The 13049-nt window shown below is 31.8% G+C and overlaps 1 protein-coding gene across 1 annotated transcript; it reads right to left on the minus strand.

The window, feature by feature from the left end:
• Window positions 1-2328: 2328 nt before the first annotated feature.
• LOC111696830 (uncharacterized) lies at window positions 2329-3966 on the minus strand. The gene is made up of 2 exons (XM_023466582.1): window positions 3756-3966; window positions 2329-3552 (listed from the first exon to the last, which is right to left on the minus strand). The coding sequence occupies exons 1-2, from the start codon at window positions 3906-3908 to the stop codon at window positions 2344-2346; spliced, it is 1362 nt and encodes a 453-aa protein (XP_023322350.1). The 5' UTR covers window positions 3909-3966; the 3' UTR covers window positions 2329-2343.
• Between the last annotated feature and the right edge of the window lie 9083 nt (window positions 3967-13049).

Here is a 13049-nt window from a genome sequence, read left to right on the forward strand (position 1 = left end):
TGGAGCAGTTGATTAGAAGCAGCTTACTGGATACATGGAGCAGTTGATTACAAGCAGCTTACTGGATACATGGAGCAGTTGATTAGAAGCAGCTTACTGGATACATGGAGCGGTTGATTACAAGCAGCTTACTGGATACATGAAGCAGTTGAATAGAAGTAGCTTACTGGATACATGGAGCAGTTGATTAGAAGCAGCTTAGTGGATACAAGGAGCAGTTGATTAGAAGCAGTTTACAGGATACATGGATGCATGCAGCTTACATGATACAATAAAAAAGGGTTTAGCACTTTGTAGAAATATTTAGTAAAATTAATTAAGTGGGTTGTTGGTAAGCGTGATATACCCTGTACCCGGATATTCATGCTTCCTTGCACTTTTAGAGTTCGAGTTGGCTCCGGGTTGAGGTTGTCATGCAACGATCAACTTGTTGATCCATCCGTCAGTATTTTCCCAGGATATAGATAAGGATTCAGATTCGGATTAGATAAAATGTAATGATTAGAGAATATTCCTGTAATAATGTTACAGGTTCCACAATTTACAGACTCTGTGTTCCTTACAGGTTCCAGGTTCTATATCAGGAAATAAATTCCAGGTTCTTTATCGGTGGACATGCTCCAGGTTCTTTACTATAGGTTCTATATCAGGATGTAGGTTCTAGGTTCTTTATCAGAATACAAGTTGTAGGATATGTATCAGGACTACTTACTATATCAAGATACAGGATCCAGGTTCTATATCAGGATACAAGGCTCTACAACAATAGAGAAAGACTTTTTATCCAAACCCCAATCTATCTTGTACAGTATATCTGTATTCCCAGAGTTAATGGTTCCGAATATAGCTGACATTATGTTTAAAAGTGCTTGAACTAAATATTACAAGATTAATTATAAAACTGGAATAAAATTTTATTCTAAAGAAAATCATTAATATTTGTTGCGCCTTTATGCAGGTTCTCAGGAAGGGTGTGCTATTGAACTGGGGGGGGGGGGGGGGGGCAGGTGGAAAGTTTCGGTTAGATTCTTTGCTTAAGCTTAACTATTTCCAGCTGCCTACCAATATATAAATATATTGAATTGCTTAATATAACTTGTTAGATACGGAAATATATTTTCTCTCTCAATTCTGAACCTGTGATGCGCGAACTGAGGATAAATTAAACTTTTCAGTTCTCAGAATTTTTTCAAAAATCAAAACTCTCTTTAATATATTCAACGCTTGTGGATTAAGCTATCCAACAATATCGAAAGTTTTTGTTTAAAAGTTATTTTTGTCTCAAAGAAAAAATCTAAATCTAAAAAATTTCCACTTCTACTATTATAAATATTTTATAACTTAAGAAAAGTATTTAATTATTTTCAATTTTACTCAATAGATAAACAATGCACTGGTGACTGAGGAAGGTTTATATAAGACTGTTTGAGGAATAAACTGATAACAATCTTCTAACAATATCTATCATGAAAACCAAGAAACTATCGATCTTTTAGAATAGTCTATCTTTATAGGTAAAGGAAAGGTTGTTTAATTCCCAAAATCCACAAAGCTAGAAGTTAAGGGAGGAGAAAATTAAAGACTCTCGCGAAAAATGACTTTTTGATATAATGAAGAAAATTAATAAAAGAATTAAACAAATTGAACACAAGTTTTTCCTCAGAATCTTTATTTTTGTCCATGCCAGCTTTTCTCTTCTGTATTTCTGTGTTTTTAACCTGAAACTTTAGTTGCTCTCCCTTGAGCTGATGGGTTTAGATAAATATTCTCATAGTATCCGATTTGTCTGATTTTCAGTTGGTCGGATTGATATCATAATTTCTTGAGGTTCTACACATTAATCAGTCTCCACAGATGATTGATAACCAGGGGGAGGAGGGGCAGGAAAAACGGTCGAAGGGGGGAAAGGAAAAGGGAGTAACNGGGGGGGGGGGGGTTGTAGGACCAGTGGTTCATGGTTCCACCTGAAACCGAGATGCCCCCTCCCTGCTATCGAATTAAGGAAGGAAGGAAACAGGACAGGTGGGTAAGGGGGAAGAAGGAGGGGAGGCGAAGAGGGGGAGTTTAACTGAAATTCGTGTATTTATTTCATGCAACCTGTTGATTTCAAACATTTAAAAAACCGCGGGAAACGGTTTTATTGCGAAACTTCCAAGGTCGCGATAGTATGTGCGTTTAAAAAATAGTTAAATAATATATTGTTGAACACGTTTTCGTAAAATTCAAAGCTTTATTGTATTAAATTTTAAGATAAAAAGCTGTACATATGAAAGAAAAATATGCTTTAAATCCAAAATGATAATTAAATATTAAAATATCATTGTTCAGAACTTTTCATAACAATTATTTAAAGAAAAATCGTCTGCATTGAAGGAAATAGATACCAAGTTCCACAATAGTGATTAGTGATCCACCAATACAAAGACCCAGTGTTCCTCCAATCCCGGAGATAACATCCTGCAGACTCTTCCCAGTGTAGATTGTCAAATGAACCTGAGAAGCTTCGTAGAAGACCCGGAGCATCATGAATTCATATTTACTTTCATCCATTCTATACTGACTAAATATCCCAGAGCGTATGTTTTCAGGACGAACTTCGAAAGAGTAATAATTTAGCTTGCATTGATCCAAACATGCTTCTCCTTGGTAAAAAATTTCACCCTTTTTCTTATTTTCGACCGACATGATCAAAGCATTGATTGCAGGAGTACAAAATTTTGTTCCAGGGGTTGGAGCTCCGAAAGTAACTGAAGAACAATTGAATTGAGAACCTGTTTCCTTCTGCATTGCATGTTTCATGCACTGGTGTTTACTATACCCTGGATCAGGACTGCATTTTACACCATCTATAACACGAGCAACATTTGTTTGATCAAGTAGGTTTAGTCGGACTGAGATCAGATTTGTGGATTTCCAAGTCAGAGGTCTGAAATCACTCGACTTTAAGACCTGCAAATCCATCTTCTCATCAACAATTGCTACGTGAAAAGAACTTGAGAACATTGCAATACTATTGGTAAAATTTCTATTAAGATAACCTGAGTTTATTACACTCGATTTGATCGCCACCGTCATACTTTCAATACTTTCCAATTCATTAACAACTGCTTGGCTCTGGTTTAGCTTTCCAACAGTTGAAAAACACTTTTTCTCTCTTCTATAGATTGGTTCGTTGAAGTACATTGAGCAACACAAGGTTGATCTCACGTCCGGCATTCCCGGTAGATTACAGTATATGAGATAGGACGCACAGTCTCGTGTAACAGCATCCAGTACCCCTATTGTACCGTTATACCGGAGAAGTAACTTCTGATAATCTTCTTCATACTCTCGTTGTAATGTGAAATTGTTATTCTTAAATTCTCCCAAACCAAACGGATAAAGTTGATGTGATATATATGAAACCATATTTCCTGATATCCCTGCTTTCTCTGCTTTCTCGAAATCCCATGGAGATGAATCACAGAACGCCAAATCAGGAATTTTCCCTTGGGAAGCAGGGAAAGGAGTTGTGCTAGTCACAGAGGTGTGACCTGGATCCGAATAGTAATTCTGAAATAAGTCAAACTTATATCTTTGGAACCTGATGTTGCAAGCCTTTGATATTTCAAATTCAGAATATTTGATATAACAGAATTCATAGTTTGAAATATCTAAGGTCTACAACATTTGGTTCCAAAGATATAGTGATTTGAAAATCAGAGTTTGTGACAAAGACTTAATTCTTTTAGACTTAGACTTAGGATTAGACTTACTTGGAGATTTAAAAATGCCAATTGGAAGAAAAATATCCATAAACCAAAAATAATGATGAACCAAAACATCTTCTCCATCTTAGTCCTACTCCCTTCCAGCCTATCAAACCCATGAGCTGAGGTAGCTGAAGCCAAGGAGTTATATTTAACCATAATTAAACTTAATGATTAGGCTCTGCTGAGCTCTAGATGACTATTGTTGAAGCAAGGGAATAAGGACTAATAAGACTGTTTTCCAATAGCGAATGTTTAAACAACGAGGATTAATAATATTAGCCGGGTTTCCTGGCAAAGTGTCGATTGTCGATTCTTACATAATTTGAAAAGTTTCATAATTTTCACTTTTTTCCTTTAGCAATATGTTAATTAATTTTAGCTTTAACACATTAAAAATCATTGGAAGCTCAAAAGTATTTTTAAAATATTTTATTTTTAAAATTTAATTTTGTCCTGAATAAAAAGAAAGGCATTCAAAAAAGAAAAAGAGTATCATAAGACCCTTTTGTATGATTTCGATTGAATTTTAGCTCTTTGTATGAAATCGTCGATAAAAATATGACCCTAATCAGCATGTGATAAAGTGATAATTGATTTTTGAAATAATTCTGATTAGACGATTTAATATAGTAGAAATTGCTACATCAGCCAAACAAATTGTGTTCTTAAAATTACATAATTCAACCTATTTTTCAATTTTTGTGGAAAAATTATAAATTTAAATTTGAAAACAATATTTTGAAAAGTGAAAATGCAATGAGTTAGAGCACGACCGACAACTCATCAAAACATTAGAAATATTGGTAATATTTATAAAAATGATTTTGTAATCTGAATTCAGCGAATATTTGCAAAGAATGAGGTGCAACTTTATAATTTGAATAGTAAAAACAAAACCAAGCCAATTATACTGCTCACACATGCCCCTGTCTTTGGATTAGAATAATCGACGCAGTTTCAATTTATAAAAAGTATTGTTTAACGCATAAAACCCAAATTTCTGAAATGAGGAATACAACTGACGTAAAGACGTTTTGCAAGCTGTGCAGACCATGCATAATGATCGATAATGTTTGTAAAAGTCATCATCTATATCTATATACTTTGCTTGTCTGCCTGGGTGTCTGATTATATCCAATAAACGTAAAAACGGCTGAACCGATCGAGCCCAAAATTGTGAGGCAACTCATGTGACCCAAGGGAAGTTTTTTATGCTCAAAATTATAAAAATATGTATCCAAAATTTTGTGGTTTTTGAAAAACTTTGAAAGTCCGCGAAAAAATATAATTAAATCCGCAACTTTTCTTGTTATTTTTTAAATTGTACAAAGAGAAGATGCTCAAAGATAGTGCTTCAGCTAAAAGTTAAAATAGAAAATGGGCACGAAAAAGAAGAAAACTTGCGTTCTTATAAATACTAAGGTTAATGTATAATTTACGTCAATTTTTTATTTAGATAAAATATCTTTTTGTTTTGAAGACTCTCAATTTAAATTTAATAAAACCATCATTAAAAGATCTAGAACAATCTTTGAACTTCGAAAGACTTAAAACTACAGAGTCTAAAACTAAAGAATGCGCGAATTTTAAGTTCGAGGTTAAAAGTTCTGTAAAATAATGAATAGCTAATTAAATATTTAACTTTCTCAATTTTAAATTTGAATTTCCCGGGAAAATCTGAACCAATCAGAGAAAAGGATTTACGGAGAGTATTACATAACCATCGCTAATCAGCTGTTTATCTAAAACGTGAAATTTCTTTAACAAGGTTTTCACTTTTAAATATATCGTTAAGCTGAATGCCGCTTTCTCAGCTGCAGCTGAATGATGATTGAATAATAGACAAATAGGGAAAATGCAGGATTTCAAGATAATTTAAACCTCTGTTTAAATTTTAACTCGTCGATTTCGGCGAGTTAAATATTTAATCACAGGGTTAAATATTTAACCTCACGGTTAAAGTTCTGGTTTAAATTAAGTCAGAAGTGGCATTTAACCATGAACTTAAAATTTAGTCAAAACTTTTCGTTCTTTAGTTTTAGACTCTGATTACTAAAACTTAAGAGGGGGAAAAGAAAGATTTAGATCCGGTACAGATAGAGAAGCAGGTATACTTATGTACAATGTACATTGTACATTGAAATTTATGAACAGAACTTGAACCAAATATGACGATCCCAAGTTTATATGGTAAATTATCAAAAAAAATTGTTTATTTTGTTTCAAAAAATTAATATTAAGTCTGCACATCTATATAAACAAGAAAACACAGTCTCATCTTTTATAGGTGTCAATTTATGTACGACGCACAGAATGAGACTTCAGAGACGACTGTGTGGAATTTATTCTGGCTGTTTCTTTATAATCATGATTTTTTTGCCAAATCATTAAATAAACCATTCAAAACCCACATTCAAGGAATACAGCTTAATTTAAACTTGGGATCGTCATATTTGGTTCAAGTTCTGTTCATAAATTTCAATTACAATGTACATTGCACATAAGTATACCTGCTTCTCTATCTGTACCGGATCTAAATCTTTCTTCTCCCCCTCTTCAGCTTGAGCTAATAAACACTGACACGTAGCTTCAACCACCTAAATACAGACAGAATTAAAGGGACTGAGCGTAATTTCATGTGACCCTCCGTGCAATGATGGCATCGCATGATTTACAATGATACCCATAAAAAGGTTTTGTATCTTAAAAATAATAAAAACTATAAAACTCTCTCTTGATGATTTAGTGTAAAGAAATAATCCGGAAGGATCAGTTAAGAACCTGAGGTCTGATTATTTTATGGTTTAATCCAGGTCTACCTTCTTTACCTTCTATACATACCATCTGGACCCGTCACGGATACATTTTCATGCAATATTGGACCTTACTCATAGTTTAAATTAGGAGGGAGGGAGGAGCTTCACCTGCTAGAATAATACTTTTCTTAAAAACTTTTATAAACGCTTTTTCCAATTAATTAAAAACTAAATGAGGTATTCTGGTATATCTGGGCGTTCAGGGAGCTTCGTGCCCCTCTTCCTTGTATTAATTGTTTAGTTGTTTATATTCATAAAAATTTAAAAGAGAAGTAACGTAATTTCCCGGATTTTTCTATTTTCTTTGGTAGATTTCCAAAAATTGGATTTTTTTAAGCAAAGACTTTTTTACTTCAATCCGTCACAACTTGCCGACACATTCGGTTCAGGCGTTTCGGCGTTTATTGGACACAAAGCAACCCAGCAACCAGCAAACAGACAAGACAAATTGATATTTGATTAAGCTAACACTAGCTTATTTATTATAGAAAGAAGGTAAACAGAATATATTAACAACTTAATAAATACAATACTAGGTGTACGTCATGTGTGCCCATTAGATAAATAGTTCTATGCTAAATATAAATACAGGGTGTCCCAATAAACATGGGAATTCAATGACAAATTCGATATCGTCTTTTCAAATAATTCTTTGATTTAGTATTGTGATACCTACTGAGAGAGCTGAAATCCGAAAGATTTTCGTCTGCTATATTTACAATTGGTTTGTTTATGTTTTGACTGCATACGGTTGTACCAAGTAAATCAAAAAATTACGGTACATAACGAGAATAAACTTGTCCGTCTTCACTGTTAATCTTGCAAAGACATTATAGACACATTTTTACAGCCATTCACCATTTTCATAAATTAAACTCTAGCAGACATAATAATATTATGTCTTTTGAAATCAGGTATTACAATGCTAATTCATAACAAAGACGTTATAGAATTCGTCACTGAATTCCCATCTTTATTGGGACACCCTGTAGTTAAAGTAAGAATAGAATTTTCTTTGTGTACTTTTACGTTCGTCGTCAATATTCATTCCTTCATATTTTTATTTAACTACAAAGCATGAGATATTACAAATAAGCAATCACAATTTACTTTGCAGTTTGGACCCGCCTAACCAGTGTAGGTTGTATGACTGGTTGGCACTAAGTTAGTCAACGATAATGAAATTAATCACAATCAAAATCAAATTCACATAGATTTTGGGATGGTTAAGGAGTTGATTGGAAGATAGGAGATTGTCAGGTTATCTGTGGCTGGGTAAGGAGTTGATTGGAAGGTAGGAGATTGTCAGATATCTGTGGCTGGGTAAGGAGTTGATTGGAAGGTAGGAGATTGTCAGCTGGGTTAAGGAGTTGATTGGAAGGTAGGAGATTGTCAGATATCTGTGGAGGGGTTAAGGAGTTGATTGGAAGGTAGGAGATTGTCAGATATCTGTGGAGGGGTTAAGGAGTTGATTGGAAGGTAGGAGATTGTCAGATATCTGTGGATGGGTTAAGGAGTTGATTGGAAGGTAGGAGATTGTCAGATATCTGTGGCTGGGTAAGATCTGGTGCAATAGCGAAGAGATAAATTAAGGTGTAGGGTGTAGAGGATGATGGAGAAAAATTTCATTTTTTTAATCTACTCCCATGATAAACAACTTTTATTTTTTTTGCATTCAAACCTCTCCTAATTCTCAAGAAAAATATTGACAAACCTTTTTTTTTCAAGGATCTGAATTTTTGAAGTTTAGAGTTTCTAACCCCTCCCTATGTAACAATTCCATATTCATGTCAATATGAGGCCTTACAAGAGAGTTATAAACAAGTAGATGTATGTTCAATAATATGATATTCTTAATTTGAGACAAAGCAAAGATTGAGCTAGCAATTTTGTTCGAAATATGTTCAACTTGAAAATTCCATAGCAAAAACTATGTATAACTGTACTTAATCATGTTTTTATGTACCATGTAAATTATACAATATTAAAAACTTTTTTTTTTCTTTTATTTGAAGATATTTAAACTTTTATGATTGCATATGAAAAATGTAAATACACATATTTAAAGAGAGAAAAGTTTTTATTTTAAAGAAAAAGGATATTATTTTGATGTTCTGAGAAACATGGATATTATTTTGATGTTCTGAGAAACATGGATATTATTTTGATGTTCTGGATATTATTTTGATGTTCTGAGAAACATGGATATTATTTTGATGTTCTGAGAAACATGGATATTATTTTGATGTTCTAAAAGACTGTAAAATTGTGATTTTTTCATAATTTCACAAAATAGTTTAAAATAAATTTAGGAGAAAGGAATTTTCCGATTTAGTGTGAGGAGTCTTAATGTTGGTTAATGTGATTGTACGAATATTTTCTTAATACATTATTTATGAAAAATATCTTCCCTTGAAATCTTGATTTATAAAATAGTTTCAATTTTCCAAATGAAAATCACGCAACCTATAGTTTATATAGTTGATGAAGGGACCAGATCATTAAATAATCTTTTCGATTGATTAAAAAACGGATAAAAAAGTACTTTTGAAAGTCTCTAATTCTAAATAATTTCATATTAACATTATATGAAAAAATATAACACACATAGGAGTTACCGAATATTACAGAGTACAGTACATAAAATTTAAAAAGTTGTAAAGTATGCTTTGCATAACGTAACTGTGCCACTAAACCTTGTCTTAAAAACGATTCATAACTTCATCATATAAAGGATTCATAACGTAACGTAACCTTTAAATCTTCATCTTATAAAGGATTTATAACGTGACGTAACCTTTACATCTTCATCTTATAAAGGATTCATAACGCAACGTAACCTTTACATCTTCATCTTATAAAGGATACATAACGTAACGTAACCTTTACATCTTCATCTTATAAAGAATTCATAACGTAACGTAACCTTTACATCTTTTTCTCATAACCGATTCATAACGTAATGTAACCTTTACATCATCATCTTATAAACGATTCATAACGTAACGTAACCTTTACTACTTCGTCTTATAAACGATTCATAACGTAACGTAACCTTTGCATCTTCATCTTATAAACAATTTATAACGTAACGTAACCTTTACATCTTCATCTTATAAACGATTCATAACGTAACGTAACCTTTACATCTTCATCTTATAAAGGATACATAACGTAACGTAACCTTTACATCTCCATCTTATAAACGACTCACAACGTAGAAAATTTGATATATCTAACATTCACATTCGGTTTAAAGTGTCCAAAGTTATAAATGGTAAATGGCACGCTCAAAAGTAACCGCCAACTCCAAGTTACTAAAACCGTACACTGTCTTGTAGGAATAGTGAATTTCTTATTCTTGAATATATATATAAAGAAATGGATGAAATTATTAAAATTATTTATCTGAAGTAATATTGAGGATGGATTATAACATCATCTGCTTAATTTTCTCTAATGGTCGGAGAAAATTGATTTTTCTAGATTTGGTGATCAACCTTCCAGCTTCCATATTGTGTCAGTTTGTTCTAATTGCAGGTGGGGTCACCTGTCTGGACAACTCACCTGCCCACCCCCTCCCNTACCGGAAAACTGGTATTTAAATCTATTTTTGGTTTGAAACGATCTCGTAACCCATTGATAAATCAATACTTTGTGATAAAGTATTTGTGTTTACTGTTTATCATCCTATAGAATTTTATATAAAGAAATTGAGTCTTTGCTACAAACTCTGATTTTCTAATCCTATATCTTTGCAACCCAATGCCTTAAACCTTAGATATTTCAAGCTATGGGTTCTGTTAGATCAAATAATTTAATTTTGAAATATCAAAGGTTTACACTATTAGGTTGCAAAGGTTTAAGGATTAGAACATTTGAGATTGTGGCAAAGACTCAATTCCTTTGATTATTTCAAAAAAAAATTTAGTTTAAAATTTAAAAAAAAAATTATTATTACTTGAATTATAAACCATTTAGTTTTCCGATATTTCTATCATATTATTATCGAAATTTGCTATAACAAACAGAGTTATTGTCCCAAACTTAAATTTTCCAATCCCAATATTTTTACAACCTGATGATGATGTAAACCTTTGATGTTTAAAACTTTAACTATTCAGCGAACAAAATTCATGAATTAAAATATCAAAGGTCTACGACGTCATTTGAAATAAAAAGAATTTAGTCCTTAAACTTCAAAATGATTTGAATTTATTATTAAACAACATCTACGATTTCACATTGTAAGCGTCATTTCTGACAAAATGTTAGCACAATCTGAGCAATATTTCCAACAGTGGAAGGACAAAATTTTCAACAACAAAAATATTTTTGGGTTTAAAGAGCCTTGTTGATGAAAAGAGTCCAACTTCAATGACAGCTCAACTATTTTAAGAAGCTTAACACTGGAAAGTGGAAGGTTCGTATTTGAAGAGGAATATCAGGGTAGAGGATTGAATTGAAGAGATGGATTCCAGGAGTACCCGGAGAATAATAGAGAAATCTCAGATAGAGATTACGACCCCCGAGTAGAAAGCTTTCAGTATTTCAGTATTTAGACCAGTTTTACAAAAATTCAGCAGATTCAAATCTTTTTAAGACTCATTCCTATCAAATTTTTGAACTTTTTTTCTTTACAATTCTTTATAATAAACTCGTGTTTCTAATTCTTATTGGTTTTATCAATTTCTATCTATGCATTTTTATCTTGTTTTTGTTGCAACCTCCCATTTCTATATATTTTTAATATTATATATTATATCTTTTATCTTATTTTAGTATTTGTTTATGTATTTGTCGGATTTCCTTCTATTCTATTCTTATTTGATTTGTTTCTATTCTATTTCTATTCAAAGGAACTGAGTTTTTGCTGCAAACTCAAATTTTCTCATTTCTATATCTCTGCAACCTGTTGGTGTAAACCTTTGAAATTTTAAACTTAGATTATTTGATCTAACAGAACTAATAGTTTGAAATATCTAAGGTCTATGACATTGGGTTGCCAAGATGGATAAGAATATTTGAATTTGTGGCAAAAACTCAGTTCCTTAGTGGATTTCTTATATATATTCAATTAGGTTAAAATCCTTCATGCTATTTCTATTCAATTTATTTACTTGATTTCCTTCTATTCTATTTCTACTTAATTTAGTTGATTTCCTTATATTCTATACCTATCTAATTTAGTTGATTTCCTTATTTTCTATATCTATCTTATTTGGTTGATTTCCTTATATTCTATATCTATCTTATTTGGTTGATTTCCTTATATTCTATATCCATCTAATTTAGTTGATTTCCTTATATTCTATGTCTATCTAATTTAGTTGATTTCCTTATATTCTATATCTATCTAATTTAGTTGATTTCCTCATATTCTATATCTATCTAATTTAGTTGATTTCCCTATATTCTATATCTATCTAATTTAGTTGATTTCCTTATATTCTTCCCCCCTCCCTACTCTGCAATTCCAAAAAGTAAACCCTACTAATTGACGGCAAACATTAATGTCTCCAATGTATTGTTTTCCTCTGTGTAAACTAGAGAATAAAAAACCTTTTTGGTCAAAATACCAGAATCCTTGAACAAACCTTTTATTTCAAGGGGGGGGGGGTCCACCCTTTTTTACTTTTAAAAATGCAAACATAAAACAGTATTTGTTTATTCCTTTTTCAGGAATGCATTGAGACAATATAGATTTAGCAGATATTTAGATTTGACGGAGATTTGTTCGCTGCAAAACAAAATGGGGCCAGGGTTTAGATCTTACATTTATATATATTCTAACCAAAGAGAATAGAATATATATATATATATAGAGGGGAATTTAGACAATCCTTCGGTATGAATTTTGTCAGTCACTTTCAGCCTGAAAGGGAGTTCAAAGTGTACAAATCATGTAAATGTACACAAATTATATGCAGTAGAGTACATTAATACAGTATGTTTCCTAGACTATTCATTTCAATTTCGAATTTTTTAAAGCTGTTAAATAAACTTTATAATGAATTAGGTGAATAAAAAACATCATTTGATTTATAGTTATATCGGGAAATCATCGTTTGTAAGGTGAAAGGCATTAAGTCTATGTGAAATGATCATTAGTCAATTATGAAACCAGCCTATTTCATAATTTGGTTTTCTTTTAATATTAATTTTAGATTTTCTATATATGATATTCCAGAGCCCAAAAGGTTATATAGCATAAATATGTGAAGTACACCTGCAGTATAGAAACAGTACAACAAAATGGCCGTTTTACACTTTTTTCTAGTAAATTCCCCTCTAATATATATTCTATTCTTTTTGATTCCAACACAAGTCGTATTTGGTGTTTTCCCTTTTTATTGTACATATTTTACGACCTTTTCTAGTTTTAAATTATGAATAAAGACTAAGTGTTAGACAAAACTTACAACTTTCCAGAATTGTATAATTAAACAATTTTCATAAATTTTATCATTGCTGATCAAAT

This window comes from Eurytemora carolleeae, unplaced genomic scaffold (assembly GCF_000591075.1).
Source record: "Eurytemora carolleeae unplaced genomic scaffold, Eaff_2.0 scaffold72, whole genome shotgun sequence".
NCBI classification, from domain to species: domain Eukaryota; kingdom Metazoa; phylum Arthropoda; class Copepoda; order Calanoida; family Temoridae; genus Eurytemora; species Eurytemora carolleeae.